This window comes from Hypanus sabinus, chromosome 14 (assembly GCF_030144855.1).
Source record: "Hypanus sabinus isolate sHypSab1 chromosome 14, sHypSab1.hap1, whole genome shotgun sequence".
NCBI classification, from domain to species: domain Eukaryota; kingdom Metazoa; phylum Chordata; class Chondrichthyes; order Myliobatiformes; family Dasyatidae; genus Hypanus; species Hypanus sabinus.
In genome coordinates this window covers 67,763,823-67,782,631 of record NC_082719.1, presented here as the reverse complement: position 1 = coordinate 67,782,631, position 18,809 = coordinate 67,763,823, and the positions used below count along the sequence as shown (strand labels likewise).

Genomic DNA, 18,809 nt, shown 5'->3' with positions numbered 1-18,809 from the left:
CTGATGATCTGCATCCCAAAATTTTAAAAGAGCTGCCTCTGATTGTTCTGGTTATCATCTCCCCAGGTTCTGCAGATCTTTGAATTGTTGCTGTTGATTAGAGAATGGAAAACCTGAGAAAGAAGGCAGAGGGAAAACGTGAAACTATCACCCTGTTGGCCTAACTTCAGTGGTAAGGAAAATGCTGGAATCTGTATTGAATGGTGTAGCAGAACACTTACAAAAGAATAATAGGATTGAGCAGAATCAGCATGGATTAATGAGGGGAAGTCATGTTTGACAACAACGGTGGAGTTCACTGAAGCTGGAACTAGGATAGAACCAACATGTTATCTATTTGGACTACTTCTGGAAGCCCTTTATTAAAGTCCACACAAATCGTGAAATTATGGTGATGTTCTGAGATAGATTGTGAATTGGTCAAAGAATGGGAATATTAAGACCCCTTTCCATTTGACAGGCTGTGATTAATAAGCTATCACAGCGAACAATGCCTGGGACTTAGAAATTCAATATCTATGTCAACAATTTGTCTTAAGAACTGATACAAATTTAGATGGGATTGTGAGCATAGAGGATGATAAACAAGGGCTTCAATAAGATGGTAGCGTGCTTGGATGCAGTGGTCTCTCCAGGACCAACCAAGGGTCTTTTTAAAATGTCTTTTTTATGATCACAAGACGCTGCTGGACATTACAGACTTAAAGTACTGAAGGTCTACCCTATTACCAAGTTGTTCGTAAGGAGGAGCTGGACTTGGTGCGAACAACGTTGCTGCTTGCTACAGAAAGGAGTTGGAGTCAATGCACGAAGGCAGCGTGTGGTTTAACAGCGAGTGATTGTCATGGACATTTTTCTTGCGATTGCAATATTCTGTTGAACATTGGTAACTTAGAATGGTGCAAATCTATTTCACTGATTCATGGCAAGACCAATGGTGTGCGCACTGTGTAGCCTTGGTTGTAGTGCACACTCGGCTTCATGCTGCGATGTTGCAACTGCCCAGGAGCGGAGATGCCAGACGTGTTGTGATGCAACATGCTGGACTGGGGGCTGGCCTTCCTCTTGGTGCTGCCTCCAGTGTTCTCTCAGTGGAAGACCAGCTGGATTGCGTTTGTCAGCGGATTGTTGCAGTCTTACTCCAATTAAACGTTTTCCTAACTTGTCTGTTCCTACCCCTCTCCAATGCTATAGTAAAGGAGATAGAATTGTGATCACTGTCTGCAAAATGCTCTCCCACTGAGAGACCTGTCACCTGACCAGATCAAGTACAGCCTCTCCTCTTGTAGGCTTATCCACAAACTGTGTCAGGAAACCTTCCTGAACTCGTAACAAACTGCACCCCATGTAAACCCCTTGCTCTGGGGAGATGCCAATCAACATTGGGGAAATTAAAATCTCCCATCATGACAACCCTGTTATTACTGCACCGTTCCCTACTTGTCATTGCTTTTTTTAAACCTACATTAAAAGTTCTTGTATTATTATACTTTTCTCATGTTCCAATGAACATGATTTTCACGTAGGTTCAATTTAACATAATAAATGGCATCTATGACTTGATGGTTGTTCTGAAATGCATCTTCAAAATGATGAACTGGGAGTCATGCAAGAAAAAAAGCCAAAGCATTATTATAAGCAGATTTATTATGACAGACTCTGATGATTTGAAATTTGTTGTTTTGTGCAGCCCAGTGCAGACATGACATGACTTTGAACTATAAAAATAAATAGTGCAAAAAATAGGAATAACAAGATCATGTCCAAGGATTTCTGAACTATTCAGAAATCTGCCAGTTAAGGGGAAGAAGCTGTTCCTGAATCGTTGACTGTGGGTCTTCAGGTTGCTGTACCTACTCAGCCAATGGTATTAAAGAGAAGAGGGAATGTTACAAATGGTAAAGGTCCTTAGTGATGGATACCACCTTCTGAGGGGCTGCACCTTGAAGATGTCTTTGATGATAGGTAGCGTCATGACCGTCATGGAGCTGGCCGAGTCTATAATGCTCTGTAGCCTTTTACGATCCTCCCTAGCAGGCTGTGATGCAGGCAGTCAGAATACTCTCCACCATACAACTATAGAAATTTGTCTAGAGTCTTTGGTGACATACCAAATTTGCTCAAACTTCAGAAAAGTAGAGTGTTGATGTGCCTGCTTCATGATTGTATTGATGTTTTACACCCAGGAACTTTTTCTGCCTCAATGAGTGTGTGTGTGTGTGTGTGTGTGTGTGTGTGTGTGTGTGTGTGTGTGTGTGTGTGTGTGTGTGTGTGTGTGTGTGTGTGTGTGTGTGTGTGTGTGTGTGTGTGTGTGTGTGTGTGTGTGTGTGTGTGTGAGAGAGAGAGAGAGAGAGAGAGAGAAAAACACACTTCATTCAACAAGACAGTTACTGAATGAAATTGTAGTGTCATCTTGATGCTTTTATACGATTAAAAGTCTGGTGCTTGCTCATAAATAATGGTTAAGGGCTAAGGACTGTTCTCCTCATTGCATGGGAATCAACAAAAAGAGGCATGGGCTCAAAATCTGGTTTAGTATCACTGACCTACTGTATGTCGTTATGTTTGTTGTTCTGTGGCAGCATTACCACAGGTTACAAACAGAATATATAATTAAATATAGAGAAAGACAGCAAAATAGTATGGTAGTGTTCATGGGTCATTTAGAAATCTGATGATGGGGAGGAAGAAGCTGTTCCTATTGAGTGTGTACCTTCAGGCTTCTGTACCTCCTTCCTGATGGCATGTCCTGGATGGTGAGGGTTTTCAATGAGATGCCTCTTTCTTGAGGCACTATCTTTTGAAGATATCTTTGATGGTGGAGAGTCTACAACTCCCTGAACCTTTTTTGATCCTGTGTATTGGAGGAGATGTAACCAATCAGAATGCTCTCTACTGTACATTCACTAGAATCTTTGATGATATACCAAATCTCCTCAAACTCTTATTAAGTATATCTGCTGGCATGCCTGCCTCGTGATTATATTAATTTCGTGGAGCTAGGATATCTCTCTCTTCCCCCCCCCCCCAACCCCCCTCTCCCTCACTCAGATAGAAAAGAATAATGCAAAATAGAAATAATAAAACATAGAAATTGAATCATGTAGCTCAGTTCTGTGCTCGAACAAAAATCTATGTACAGTCTGCTGATGAGTTTGGACTTCTTAACCTGCAGGCTAGATGATTCAGAGGATGCCATGATAATAACAAAGGGAAGAAACAATGCTTTTGATATGCCATATCATTATGATAAGTTCAAGTTTGTGAAGGGGAAACATAGAGCCTGATCAACGGATGTTAATGAACAACAGGGAGAGATTTGCCTTTAGCATAAAGAATACGGAGGGACAAAAATCTGATTAAATGGCTTCCTTTCATGCTATTACCTTTCTATGATTTTATTCTCTGTATGGATTCCACTGACACCTCAAAACCTTTTAATTATATGAAGTTTCAAGTTATCAGCAATACCTGAGAAATTCCACTGACAGAGCAGTCCATTTGCCACTGAACTGATTACTGTATCTGTGCTTCTTTCTTGATACATTATGGCTCCAACAAATGTAATCTATTCTAGTGTATTGAAAGTATCTAGTTTCTGATCTCAACCTGATGTAACAGCATTTATACATTCTACAAATGGGGTCAAGCTGTGAACCATTAGTCGAAAGTTACCTGTTCCTCTGAAGCATGCTTTACAGGTGCAGATTGGTATGTATGGACAACGCTGGTTTATTGGATTCCCTAAATTGAGTGCTTCAGTTGTTTCAGCCAGATTTGTTTTATTAACAGCAAAGTATCAGAGAAGAATTTCCAAATGTTTTTCTGTTGCTAATTGGTCTAACTGTTTAATCTGGACTGTTGCTTCTAATTGAGAGATCACATGGCTTTTAGATAAGCAAAACAAAATATTGGAAGACAATGAGCATTACAATATTGTGTAAGACAGGCTGGAAAGAGATGTATGCTTTTTGCTATCTGTAATGGTTCATATATTACATTGAGACATGAGCTCCTCTGTCTGTTGTTTGCACTGTACTTTAGTTGTTTTATATTTCAGGGCTCCATCTGAATCTACAGTAGCAGCTTTAAATTATGTACAGGGTTACAGTATTGTAATGCCATAAATAACACTATCAGAACCTTAGCTATTTCTAGTCCTGCACATCAAGTCGACTTTCCCAGAAGACAAAACAAGCATACCACACTGGAGATGTGAATGATAATAACATTAGATTATTAGTAGCTTCAGCAGAAGTATCGTGTATGATCTTTCACTACCTCTTCTGAGATTCACTTAATCACAAGTGCTTTTCTTCAGCCAATTCTAATATTACCATGTGAAATCAGAAATAACTGTAAACTTGACATGTTGATGTATCCTTCTCAAGAAGAATCTAGAACCAGGGTTTATGGCTTAAAGTGAGATATGACCATTTTTTCTCTCTCTCAGAGAATTGAGAATATCTGGAACTTTCTTCCTTAAAGGATAAAGAAATTGGAATCAGAATCGTTTCACATTTTCCCGGCAGAGGTAGATAGATACTTGATAAACAAGAGGGTAAAAAGTCAACCACAGGTGGTTGTAAGAGTGGACCAGAAGTTACAGCGGTATCACATATGATCTTATTAAATGACAGAATAGGAATGAGGGGCCTTTACCCCAGCTCCTATTTTGTAACACATTTCTCATTATATGTTTACAAAGTTAAAAAAAATCACACCTAATGGAACATTCACAACCTACTTTTCCATTATTCTTTGTTTAACTCTTATTCTGCATTCTCTCCCTCATTTTACTACTTTTTAGTAAATTCTAAAATGCTCCCAATCTTCAGTCTTATTCCTCTGTTTGCTTCATTAGCTTCTTCCTCTAATCCAATTTTTCTGCACTTCTTACACTTCCATCCACCTGTGTTGTGTTTTCCTGAACAGAATGTTAAGAAGTTAAGAATTATGTATTCCTTCTGTTTTCTATTGATTCCTTCTGTCATCCAACTTTTAATCTAGTTCTCCAATTTACCATAGCCAACTTGTCCCTGAAACATAATTTGCTTTACTCAGATTTAAAAGTTCTTAACTCCAAATCGTAACCAAACCCAATACAAAATTCTATGATTGTTCTTCTGCAGAGCATCAAATAATGTAAGACCAGTTTGTTTCATGATTGTTTTTATGTATAATTATTACAGATTAAGTTCTCTACCTCAGCACCCTTGGGACTTGGCTGGGGTCTTACCACAGAACAGTTGGACTACAAAAATTGCCCTTGATTTTCTTCCTCTGAGCAGAACTGTTGTTTTTTAAATAGACTTGCTAGTACACATTCTAAGAACTGTTAAGGTTAATTAGATACTGATTAGGATAGATATCAATTTTAACTCTTAGTTAAAATTAGTTAATTAGTACAGATCTGTATTATAGATTCAAATCATATTGGACAACAGAAGCTGCTGGGCCATCTTATTTAAAACTGTATATGAATCTTGTTCTTTGTTAGGTTAGAAGGGAATAATAAAGTTGTGAAAAAAGTGACAAATAATCAAGGCATCAGCAAAGAGTTTTACATGCAAATATCCATTCCAATGAACTCAATCTTACCTTGTTTTCTCAACTTGATAGTGTATTAGATAGCTTTACATTTTTTGAAGGTTTAAAAAAAGTCCAGATGATAAACAAGTATTTGCACTACAGGCTCACTGTAAGCATACCACAGACCACATTATCTACATTAAAACAACTTAATTGAGTTACCCAATCACAAACCAGAGAAAATCTGCAGATGCTGGAAATCCGAGCAACACACACGAAATGATGGAGGAACTCAGCAGGTCAGGCAGCATCTATGGAAAAAGAGTACAGTTGATGTTTTGGACCAAGACCCTTCGGCAGGATTGGGGAAAAAAAGTTGAGGTCTCAGCCCGAAACGTCCACTGTACTCTTTTCCACAGATGCTGCCTGGCCTGCTGAGTCCCTCCACTATTTTGTGTGTGTTGCTTAATTGAGTGACATTGCTTTTTGTTTCTTTTTGACATCCTCAGGTAATTTGTCACATCAGCCAAGTCAATGCACACTAGAAAGAAGACCACTGTCACAGTCAGGTGGATTTCTTAATCCATGATTTTATTTTGCCCCTGCTACATGAAGATCAAAAGCTAGCTTCCAGTGCCACTTACTTCCAACAGGTGCAGGGTAACATGAACTGCACTCACATCCTTGGAAGCTCTATGTAGTAACTGTTCCCCACCCTCAGCTTCACCAGCTGTTACAACTTCCAATGACATCTCTTTGCAAGCTAATGCTGTTTCATTCGGCACACTAGCCATTAGCTGGAGAATCCACATGAGGTAAATTATATTCCTGCATAGAATATCAGACACACTAATTGAACATTCTGTCTCATTGCTCATATTCATGTGTGTACATTTGTACTTTAACTACAGGGCTTAAGTGAGCTAAGTAACTAGGGTATAGCAGTATTATGATCAAATTACTCTAATTGTATCTAAAGGTTTGGACTATCCGTGTAGAAATACAAGTTTGAATTCCACAACAGCTGGAGAATTTAAATTTATGACAGACATTTGGAATTAAAGCTAGTATCAGTTGAGACGACCATAAGATCACTCAACTGTAAAAATAAAATATTTTATTTGGTTCTTCAGGGAAGGTAATGTCCTGCCCTTACGTTGTCTATGTGTAATTCCAACTGCTCTGGTAATCAACTCAATTAGGCATGATCAATAATATTGGTTTTGCCAGTGATATACATTATCCAAAGAATGAATTAATAAGAATCAGAAAAATACCTGAATTAACTTCCAAAGTCTCATGACAAGCACTTCCATAAGACATCAATTGAAGTCATCATGGTACAACTCTGTAAGTCATGAATTTCCTTAGAATGCCTTAGAATACTCAATAGTGACCAATACCTACTGGTCTGTTGTCTTTTTCAGGCTGTTTCTTGAGCCCTGGCAGACATTGTATAAGAAACACTCTGTTGCAACATGTGGGAGAAAACATTTACTGTTGTGGCACTGTCTGCTCCTAGCACTTGCAATATATTACAAGAAAGCATTTGCCATTACCTGGACATTGAGTCTTTCTAGCTGTGATTTGGAAGAAGCCTCAGCCTTGACATTGTCCTCAGGCATGAGCTACTCTGCTTATGCAGAACAGACAATCTGACTTTGAACCTTGGCATATGAAATCATTCAACTGAGAATGAAAAAGAACACAGCATTGGAAGGAGAAAGGTATGGTTACGGTGATAGATGCTGTTTCATAGCCTTTACTTGGATGCTCAAAGGTTGTGTGGCCTCTACAGAGTTATGCTTGGCATCTCCTTGGGGATAGAGAGGACCATGGGTTTAGGAGAGTTGGATTCAGCTATTGAAGTCCATGAAGAATTCAAGATATTGACCCAAACAGGAATGATGTCCTGCTGAAACACTAAGCAGTTATGGTCTAAATTAAAATGCATGTCATCAGGCTTAATAATTTGTAGATTGATCCTTGAAAGAAGCACAAATTGAACATATCAGAGGGTGCAATGTTTGGGTGTAAGAGTGATGTGTGGGATCCATGGGATATTGGCACCATTTCTGGATTGACCTATTCTTAAAGCAGGCTAGGACACAAGTCCCAGAATATCTGGTCATTTTGAGTACAGACAAGAAATTTAAGGAAGTAGGTGGAAGGTTCCAGCTAAGTATGTATGTCCACTTAAAGGATAAATCATTGTCATAAAATAAAGAAGCAAATTTGTTAGAGCAGTTTCTAAGGAGCAGGTGCAGATGGGAAGCTTCAGATCTATGACTATTCCAGGGAAGGTGGGACTGTTCAATCAAATTGATTTGCAACTGAATTGGAAGGAAACCAATATCCTTGGGGGTGGAGGAGTTGCTAGTTAAAAAGTGTTTACGAAAATTAGGTGGTTAAATCCTCTGGGCCTGACAAGGTGTATCCTCAGACCTTGTGGGAGGCTAGTGCAGAAACTGCAGGGGACTCTAGTAGGGATATTTAAAACATCCTTAGCATCAGGTAAGGTGTTAGAGAATTGGAGGATGGCCAAGGTTGCTCCATTGTTTCAGAAAGGCTCTAAAACTAAGCTAGGAAGTTATAAGCAGGTGCAACTGACATCAGTAGTGGGTAAGTTATTGGAAGGTATTCCATGGGGCCGAATATACAGTAGATTCAGGTTAATTGGGCTATTAGTTAATTGAAGCAGCCTCTTATTTGGGATAACTGTTAAAGAACAAAAGCTAATTGAGAAAATAACCGGGATTCAATTTCTTTATTTGGGACTCTATGCTGCTTAATTGGTACAGAAGACTGTTGCTGAACAGTTTCTAACTATTGTCAGTCACATGTACTTGTATGACTGTTAGACACCACTCTGTGCTTAAAGCAAAGTTTTTAAATAGCATTAGTTACGGGTGTTTGTCGTCAGAAAGCAGTTTCTGTCACTGATGTTGTGAGAAATAAGCAGGTAGGCAATTCAGAACTATCTTGAACACTGCTGTTTCAAGCATTCAGGCATGGAGATGCCAGAAAAGGATAAGAGTGAAAATGAACCAATTTTACTACTTCAACGAGTTAGGAACTATGAAGAACTTGAAGGTATTAATAATTGTCTTGAATACTACAATGTAAATGAATATTTGGAGGATGCAACCATCAATAGCATTATATGAAGTCAGTCCATTATTTACACTAAGTGTGCTGATTTTGTTTATTTACTGTCAACCAAAAGAACTGTACACTGGATAAACTCTTCTGTCGAGGCACTAATTAATATACCGTTTTATTGTACTGTAGTAGAATTGGTAGTGTTTTCATTTGTTCTATATTTCATTTAAATATATAATTTGTTATGCAGTTGAATGGGTTGTCATTCTCCTACCATTTTAACTATTTCCATGAAACTTCAGCTAATTAGGGTAGTCGCTTAACTGGGCAAAAATTTATTGGTCCTGATGTGTGCAAATAAACGAATCCATTGTATAAATATTTGGATAGACAGGGACTGATTAGGGATAGTCAACTTGGATTTGTGTGTAATAGGTTGTGTCTAACCAATCTAGTTTTTCAAGGAAGTTCCCAGGAAAGTTGTTGAAGGCAAAGCAGTGGATGTTGTCTCCATAGACTTTAGCAAGGCATTTGACAAGGTCCCACATGGATGGCTGGTCAAGAAGGTTCAGTTGTTTGGCATTCTGTTTGAGGTAATAAAATGGAATAGACATTGGCTTTGCAGGAGAACCCAGAGAGAGGTAATAGATGGCTTCCTCTCTGACCTGAAGCACGTGACAAGCACTGTGCCACAGACATTAGTGCGGGGTTCATTGTTGCTTGTCATCTATAACCATGATCTGGATGATAATGTAGTAATCTGGATCAGCAAATTTGTGGATGACACCAAGGTTGGGTGCATTATGGATAGCAAGGAAGGCTATCAAAGCTTGCAGCAGGATCTGGACCTGCTGGAAAAACGGGCTGAAATATGGCAGATGGAATTTAATGCAGACAAGTGTGAGGTCATGTTGGGAGGACAAACCCAGGTAGGACTTACATGGTGAGCAACAGTGCTCACTATTTTCAGTGAGCACTGAAAAGTGCAGTGGAACAGAGGAATCTGGGAATATTGATCCCAAATTCTTTGAAAGTGACATCACAAGTAGATATGATTATAAAGAGAGCTTTTGGCACATTGGCCTTCATAAATCAAAGTAATGAGTACAGGAGTTGGGATGTTATGTTGAAATCGTATAAGGCATTGGTGAGGCCTGATTTTGGAGTATTTTGTGTAGTTCTGGTCACCTACATACAGGAATGATATCAAGGACTTGAGTACCTGAGTTATAGCGAAAAACCCATATAAATAGAGTAGGACTTTATTCTCTGGAGCATAGGAGATTAAGGGGAAATTTGATAGAGGCATATACGAAACTATGTGAGGTATAGATACGGTAAACGCAAGCTGGGTGAGACTAGAACTAGAGGTAATGGATTAAGGGAAACAAAAGGGGGAACCTCTTCACTCAGAGGGCAATGAGCCTGTGGAACAATTTGCAGCAGGAGTGGTGGATTCACGCTTGATTCCAATATTTAAGAGAAATTTGAATAGTATATGGATGGAAGGGTTATAGAGGGATATGGTCCAGGTGCAGGGCGATGGGGCCAGGCAGATTAATCATTTGGTATAGTGTAGATAGGCCAAGGATGCTTTTACTGTGCTATAGTGTTCTATGATTTCTCTCAGCTCATTTTGGACTGGCTTCTCTTATCAATCCCACCTTCCTGTACCCACCCCATTCCCCCCGTAGCTCACACAAATTAGGACACTAATCTCAGCTCTACTGTCAAAAATCTTAATTAACTATTGGTCCCTGAATGCCTACATAATTATTTAAATTCAAGTTTCTTCTTTCAAAATGATCTGCACCTCTCTCATAATGCATATAGTTTTCATCATATTGCATTTGCTTTCCCTAATGTTGATCTATTATGTGATTGCAAATTTCATGATAGCTTGTTTCTACGTTGATATATTTTTTCCAGAAACTGTTTCATTGCACTCTATGTATTCAATAAGTGATAATTTTACCTCTCAATGATGTGAAATTCCCCTATAATAATTGGTTACCTTTGCTTCAAGTTTCTCCTATTTCTTATTTCTGTTTGCTCCACTCCCATCAGGGAGGAGGCTATGTAGCATCTGTGCTAGTACCACTACTCAAAAAGTTACTTTCCCCAAGCAGTAAGGCTGATTAACTCCTCCACCCACTAACTCACCCCTGCACATCCCCCAACTATGACTATTTTATCGTTTTCAGTCATTCTCCTGATGTACAGACATTCCTGTGCCTAGCGTCACTTCATGGACATACAATCTATCAATTTACAGTATATAAGCTATCTCATATTTATATTCTTGTGATTTTTAAAAATTATTATGTTCTTTAGTTTATTGTTTCTTTTTGTGCTGCATTGGATCCTGATTAACAATTATTTTGTGCTCCTTTGTACTTGTGTACTTATGGAAGTGACATTAAACAAATTAATTCCCTCTCTGTGTGTTGTATCAGAGGCCAATCCAAAAATGGTGCTGCTATCCCATAGATCCCCGCTAATAAAGCTGAATATATGCCATTGGGAAACTGTCAGAATCCATTATTTAAGAGGTAAGAGCAGAGCATGTAGAAAACATGATGTTTTCTGATAGGGAAATAATTTTTGAGCAATTTGCTATGCTTTAATAATTTAACAAATAAAGTGGTTAAAATGGAACCAATGAAGGTAGTGTACCTGGATTTCTATAAGGGATTCAGCAAGGTACATATAAAAGTTACAACATATCTCAAGAGCATACAAACAAAAGAGTGGCCACCTAACAGAAAACATAGTTGAAATTAACAGATCATTCTTGGATAGGCAGTCAGTAATTAGTGTGGGGTCTGAACTATTTACAATCTATATTAATGATATGGACCAATGAACTTAGTGTAGTGTAGTCAAGTTTTCCGAAATGTGAAGTTAAGTGGATCAGCAGGTTTTGAGGAGTACGTGATAAGTCTTCAAGGTGATAAGGCCAGCATTGGCAGATGGAGTATAACATAGGAAATGTGAGGTTATTGACCTTAGAAGGAACAATGAAGAAGCAAAATATTATTTATAGAGAGTGAAGTTACATGTGCGATAGAAAGGAATCACAGCACAAGAAACACACAAACAAAGCATGTACGTATCAGGGAGTCATCGGGAAGTCCAGCAGGAAACTGAGGCTGAGGCTCCAGGGTTCAAGCCTATGGACTCACTTTTGTTTTGAATGCTGTCAGGTCCTGCTCCGTCGTGTCTGCAAGCTTTGTGATGACTTACAAGCTGTGTAATGAACTGAGGCTGAAGATATTCTACTCTGGGCTTTGGGTCTGTGAATGTACTTTTGTTCTGAATGCTATTGCTTGGATGATTTGTTTTTCTCTCTCTCCCTCTCTGTGCATTGGGTGTTAGGTCTTTTTTAAACTTGGCTTCTTTCCGGTTTCTTGTTTTGTGGCTACCTGTAAACAGACGAATCTCAAGATTGTATAACTTATACATACTTTGATAATAAATGTACTTCTGAATTTTGTAATCTAAAGGAATGAGAAGTGATTTAAAGATTTAAGAATCTTTGGAGACTGCCTGAGTAGATGTGACCTCTTGGGTCACAATTTCAGACAAAGATCACCAGATGCTGCAGGTGAAGTTTTAGTCTCCCTTTCACAGTATGTGTTAAAGGCATTGAGCTCATCTGGGAGTGAAGCATCACAGCCATTCATTATGTTGGATTTCCCCTCAGGAAGTAATGGCCAGAGCTGACATCTCTAATTTCAATCGGAATTGTTTTTTTCTCCCTTAGAATAGCCTTCCATAGGTTGTACCTGGACTTCTTGAATAGTTCTGGTCTACCAATCTTGAATGCCACAGACCTAGTCCCCAGCAGACTACAAACCTCTTTGGCCATCTGTAGCTTTTGGTTTGGTATGCTCTTGAAGGCACACACTCATCCACACTGGTCTTGAAGAAGTCAGTGGCAACTGTGGCATATTCATTCATATTTGAAGATGAATCCCTGAATATTGTCCACTCCAACTCTAAGCAGTCCCATAAGAGCTTCTCTGTGTCCCTTGACAATACCTTCTTGGTCCTCACCACTGGTGCTGGAGTCTTCAGTCTCAACCTATATGCCTGGAGTGCAAGTACAGTCAGGTGATTGGACTGTTCAAAGTGTGGGTGTGAGATAGCACAGTAAGTGATCTTGATGGTGGTATGATAGTGGTCAAGTGTGTTGGCTCCTCTGGTCCATAGGTGGTATGTTCGTGGTAGTTACTCAGACTTCTTCAAGCCCTGCAATGATCTGGATGTGCTGTTTCTTGACTGCTGATCATGGTGCTCAGCTCTTCCAGTGCCTGCCTAAGTTTGAGTATACACCACTACCAGGATAATGGCAGAAAACTGCCTATGAAAATAAAATGGATGGAATTTGACCACTAGATGTTCCAGGTTGGGTGAATAGGACAGGAGTGAGGCAGAACTGTCATATCTGTGCATCATGATGAGTTAATACTAAAGTATATTCCATCTTCTCTACTTTTAAAAAGACTGAGCTGTGCTGTCTTTGCAAAGAAAGGTGAAGCTATCAGGCTACAACATTGCATCTAAAATTGCAGAAGTGAGCCATGTTTCTCTGAATCAAAGTATACAGCAGTCCCTGATATCCCTCTGCTACAACAGTAGGAAATTGCTATTGCTTTGCCTGGAGTAATGAAGTTTGCAAGAATATCTGATGGGACAACTCTTAAATTATGAAGAGTATACACAGAGAAGATAGAAACTCTTTCTATTGGCAGAGCGATCAAGAATTAGGAAATAAACAACGAAAGTGATCGGCAAAAGAACAAAAAATTGAGGAATTTTGAAATGTAATATCCAGTCACAGTTGAGAATGAATGCCTTGGGTTAAGTGTGGACTGATTCAAAGACGTGTAGCATAAGTATCCAAAAGGAAAGCATTTGCCAGACAATGCGTGGAGGACAGAATAGTGAGTCCAGGTAGGTCATTCTTGGACGGAGCCTAGAGACTTTAAAGGGCCAAAAGATCCTTCAAAATGTAACTATTTTGTCAGTTATTAAAAGTTAAAGAATACTCATCAATATTTACTATTTCTAGATTTTGCCAGAGAAAATATCCTCCCTACACCCAGCTTGTTAAATTCTATCACAGCACTAAACTTCACAATAAAACAATCTTCCGTTCTTCTAAACTGTAGTGAAGTCAGCCTTAGTGTTCTATTTTCTGCTCATACAATATTCCCACCATCTGAGGAATGAAGCTGGTGCACTCTTGCTGCACTCCCCCAATGACAAGGATATTATTTTCTAGATTACTTCTGCCTGGCAGACCATTAGGTTTGTGCTTGTTTTGACCACTCGATCTTCAAACTCCTCAGAGGTCCAAGGGCTGTGATGATGCATGAAAGCCACCATCAATCTCTGCCTTTATTGGGAAGTGGCTCCTGGAAAAAATGGGAAATGATCCACACTTTCCAGGTGAAGGGTCTCAACCAAAACAGCAACCGTCCATTTTCCTCCATGGATGCTGTTAGGTTTCTTCAATTTATTGTCTATTGCACCGTATTTTCCAGGGTGCTGTGGAGAACACTTGTTGTCAGAGGTGGATGTTGTACAGCTTCCAGGAGGGGATGAACAAGTATCCCCTGTTGGCTGAATAACTGACTTTCTGGCTCCCAATGAAATACCTTCCCACCAAGACTTTACAGGTGCTGTCACTCACAATCCGCTCCTAATTGGTCCTCACTTAATTCATAGTGGTCTGCCCCTCGCTGCATTGCCCTCTGGCGCGGAGTGATCCAACCGAACAGCGTACCAGAGGCCGGGACCAGCTGGACCACGGAGCGGGGTCGGGGACGGACCACCAGGCGCCCCTCCGACAGCTCGACACCTCTCGCGAGAACTGGAGAACCGGCCGGAGCGCTCCTCTCCAATTGGGCAGGTCCTGCCCGACGTCACCCACAGAAAGGTCAACTTGGAGCTGCTTTCTTCCACAGCTCGCAGGCCCTTAGCAGTTCGAACGAGGGAGACGAGGCGACGCAGCCACCGGCGAGCCCCGGTCCTGTCCCTCCGTCCTCTCTCATCCTTCCCGGCTCCCTTCACCCCAGAGAGCTTCGACGCTCCCGCATTCTGCTGTCGGCGGTGACGTCAATAGAGCGACGGGGATTCGACGTCATCATAAGATGCCCGAGGTCGCCCAACTTTACGGATTGTGAAGGCACTGGAAGAGTTTGAGGATTTAATTTAAAATCCGCGAGGACCTGTGTTTGACTCTCGCCGCGTCTGCATCTACTGACGCTGATTTTCTTGTCCAACGTGTTTACATTTTTTTCTCTCCCCTCCAGAATAGCAGATTTCCGAAGTCTTTTCATTCATTCCGCTTTCCAAATATTTACAAACGTGAAACACTTCCGAGGCCTAATTATCGCTCTTTGGGAACAAGATTTGCGAAAAAAAACCTTTGCTGTTGTTGTGAAAACTTAACTTGCTGCTGCCGAGTACTTGTCAGAACTTCTATGTGTTCAAGCTGAAAATTTTCGAATTTTCGTTTAATTAGACTACATTATTGGTTCAGGTAACTCGTCGTCACTGTTATGCCGCGGGATATCTGCAGCAGTAAGTATTGCGCTTGATGTATTATGTTTTATATGCTGAATGTTATGAATGAAGTCTTCTACATTGTTGTATAATTATTACTGAATTACTTGATTGGCCAAATATGAAAAAGGCATTTTTGAAATTAAACAGTGTAATAGGTTAACATGTATACACGTTGGGAATTTTATGGTCCAGATCAATTGAGAAAACTTTATTTATGATAATTCTAATCTTTGTAGTGGTTTGTTTTTGTGTGCGTTTGACAAAAATGCAAAATTTTATTTGACCTATGAATGGAGTTTAATTGGGGGAGATCTTAATGGGCTAAGTTGGACTTAACATTCCAAGACATTGACATTTCTGAATTTAGGCAATTTTAATCTGCCAGATGATCAACATTTGACTTGTTTTTTAAATCTTTTTGACCAAGGTTATGAATTATCTACCGTTTAAAGGGGTTTATATGGCTTAGTACATTAATGTACTGATCTCTCATGTCTGGGACCTGGATTTGAGTTTAGCATGACCTGGATAGGGAAGTTAACTGTATGGATGGAACCTTCTTGAATGGCATTCAGTAATCCCATTTAGTTTCTATTGGGTATGTTTAATCAAAAGTACAGGATAGTTTTTTTAATAGGAAATTCACGTGTCTGTAATAGAAATTTGTATTATGGAAGTGATATTTAAGCTATCATTCTCATTTAACCTTGAAGATTATTTCTTTTCAAGTACTCTTTTAGGTTATTTTTAAATATTGTTAAGGGTTTCTGCTTTAATCATTCTCTCAGACAGTGCATTCTAGGTGTCTGCCACTCTGGGTGATTTATTTTTTTCCTTTCCTAATTGAATCTTTCTCAGTTAATTTATTTTTCAGTTCCTAAAAACAACATATGCTCCCTGTTCCAACATCTGGGGCCTTCATGATATTTAAAAAAAAAACCTTTAAGTAAATCATGTTTCAGCTGCTTTAGTTTCAGCCTAGTAAATTTCTCCTCATGATTCAAAATTTTAAGATTGGGTTTCATCCTTCAGACAGCCTGTTTCATTCATTTTTCATTCATGTTTCATTTATCTGACAAATGTTGAGTGGGAAAAGCCTCTTCTTTATCACTGTTGACCACAATTTATGAGCTCAACAAGGACAGAAAAAAATAATTATAATTTAGTTCAAGTTTTCTGGAAGTTTGGTGTTAGTTTATTAGGATGAGTTTATTAAATATTAAATTAGTGTTAATTATTTCCTTAAGTCAACTTTTAGTAGTGACAGTCTATATACTAAGGAAGAGTCTGTATTAGTATTTGGATTCGGTAAGAAAGGCAATGGTGATATGCATGTAAATTTAGTTAATTTTTACACCTTAAGTTTAGCTTCTAGTTATTAAGGTAACATATATAATCAAATACTCATTTAATTCTATGTCAAGAGGTGTTTGTTTAAGAAATGTAGATATCTGATTTGACAACAAATCATGCAAAAATTGCATCGTGTTAAATTCAGATTTTGGTGGCTGGGCATCATTAGCATGGCCAGCATTTATTGTCCGTCCATCATTGGCCTTGAAAATGGTGACAATCTGCTATCATGATCAGTCCTCTGGTGGAAAGAAATTAGCTATTTATTACATTTTGTTAAATTGAACAACATTAATTCAAAATTACTATCTTTAGCCATTTCTTTATAATTAAAAGAAAATTGTGATTACGTTTTTCTTTCCATGTGTAATTGACAGTACAACAAAGCTTCACAGCTAACTGCAGACGGTCATAGTTTTAAGGTTTGATACTATCTGAAATTGAACGTACTTCACTTTCAGCGAAGTTTTTAACGTGTTCCATTTTATTGATTGTGGTATATTTTAAACATTAATACTTCTGTGGTACTTGACTGGATGGTTTGATTTCAATTTAAATGCAATTTACATTTGTTAATTAATAGCATTGTTGCATATTTTAATTAGACTATTATCTTGAAGTATGAATTGATCGTTGCAGTATTTTGTGCTCGGCTATAAATATACAACTTTCAGCCATATATTGTCTGGAAATAAAGAATTTAACTGTCCCTTGTGCTCTTGTTATCATGATTAATGTGTTTCTCTTTTGAGAATTTTTGTATTGCTTGGTGAACATCAGTTTACACTAAACATGGTAATGTGGCTGATAGTTAATCTTTTTCAAATGTGATTTGGTGGGCTTAAAGAAGTTTAATATATGTGTGAATCTTAAGTTTTTAGTGCAAGGAGAGGATGTAACAAGTTTCAAAAACACCAGGACAATATGTTGATACTATGAAATTTTATGATGTTCCACCATCTGTATACTGCAAATTATGGAGTCTAGATATCACTTTACAACAATGAGGACTTCTCTTCATTTGTTGGTTAGTCTTAAGGTCCAGGAAATCACCATCTTCTGTGTAATTTAGTCCTTTACAGAACAAAATCTACAACTATGAAGCACATTTTCACAAAGATTTTTATAATCTTAAAGAGAAATGCATTACAATTCCATGAAAATGTTTGAATTTAATGTTAAATCTGTATTCCTATAGTTTTCAGACTTTTTGCCAGATTTATACAGCAGTAAATGCTGTTGCACATATAACTGGAAAAAATGAACCTTTGAGTGATCCTTATGTTGTGCTGCAATGAAAAGAAGCAGAGTCTTGTGGTGCTGTTGCTGGGAAGTTCACATTGTGGGATTCCTCTCTTTTTGGAGAAAGGTATGTTGCTGGATCCTCAATTGCTTTTAGAGCACTCCATTAGTTTTATAGCTAATTGTCATAATTAAAATGAATGGAAACATTTTATAGTGAAAATGAACAGGGTAATGTAAAGGCCCTTGTTATATTTAATTATTGGATTAGGGAACCAGCAAGTAGATTTTATAGTAATCGATTGCCTTCACTTTTTCAGGGATTTGCCATGAGGTGTTGATACCTTATTTTAAAATTCTGAGACATAGGACCTAAATGGCGCAGCATGACTTTGCTCCAGCCTGGCTTAATTTTCCAACTCCACCTTCATCAACCAAGGTATTGCAATACAGTTGTTAATTTTTAAAGGTTTAAAATGTTTGAATATTTCTGGACTTCTTTTCATCTAATTGCTTTTGGTGGACATAATGTACTCTTGCATGTGCACAAGTAAAATTCTCCCACTTTTGATTTGTTATAATGAAATTTGTGTTACTTGTTGAGATTTGACCTGGATTGTCATTAATAGAGTTGATTGGCCTGTTTGGCCCCATTGTCAGATTGCTCGAGCATCCACTTAAGCTGCAGGATAATGTGCTACATCTTAATTATGCTGAATTTTTTTTGCTAGATTAAGGTTCATTATTTAGTTTACATCAAACAATCACTTTGTATTAGTGCAAACAGAACCATAGCATATTTTGATCAAAAATGGAATTGACTTGCTCTACTTGTACTGGTTCTTTGCCAGAGAAACCAAACTTAATCCCTTTGCTCATAGCCCTGTCCTTTCATTTGCTTTAATTTCCAATATAGTAACAAGTGAACTTAAAATTTAATATGCACTGTGAGACTCAATGATGGTAGCCGTGGAATTATCAGATCATTGAAACAAAAAGTA

At 38.5% G+C, this 18,809-nt stretch overlaps 1 protein-coding gene across 1 annotated transcript in view; it reads left to right on the top strand.

The window, feature by feature from the left end:
• Window positions 1-6,116: 6,116 nt before the first annotated feature.
• The window catches only part of LOC132404835 (vasculin-like), a 62,785-nt gene continuing 50,092 nt past the window's right edge, over window positions 6,117-18,809 (top strand). Inside the window, exons 1-3 of the mRNA XM_059989372.1 lie at window positions 6,117-15,228; window positions 17,765-17,935; window positions 18,129-18,247. Of these exons, the coding sequence (XP_059845355.1) occupies window positions 18,185-18,247 (63 nt within the window). The 5' untranslated portion in view covers window positions 6,117-15,228; window positions 17,765-17,935; window positions 18,129-18,184. The remainder of the gene's footprint in view (window positions 15,229-17,764; window positions 17,936-18,128; window positions 18,248-18,809) is intronic.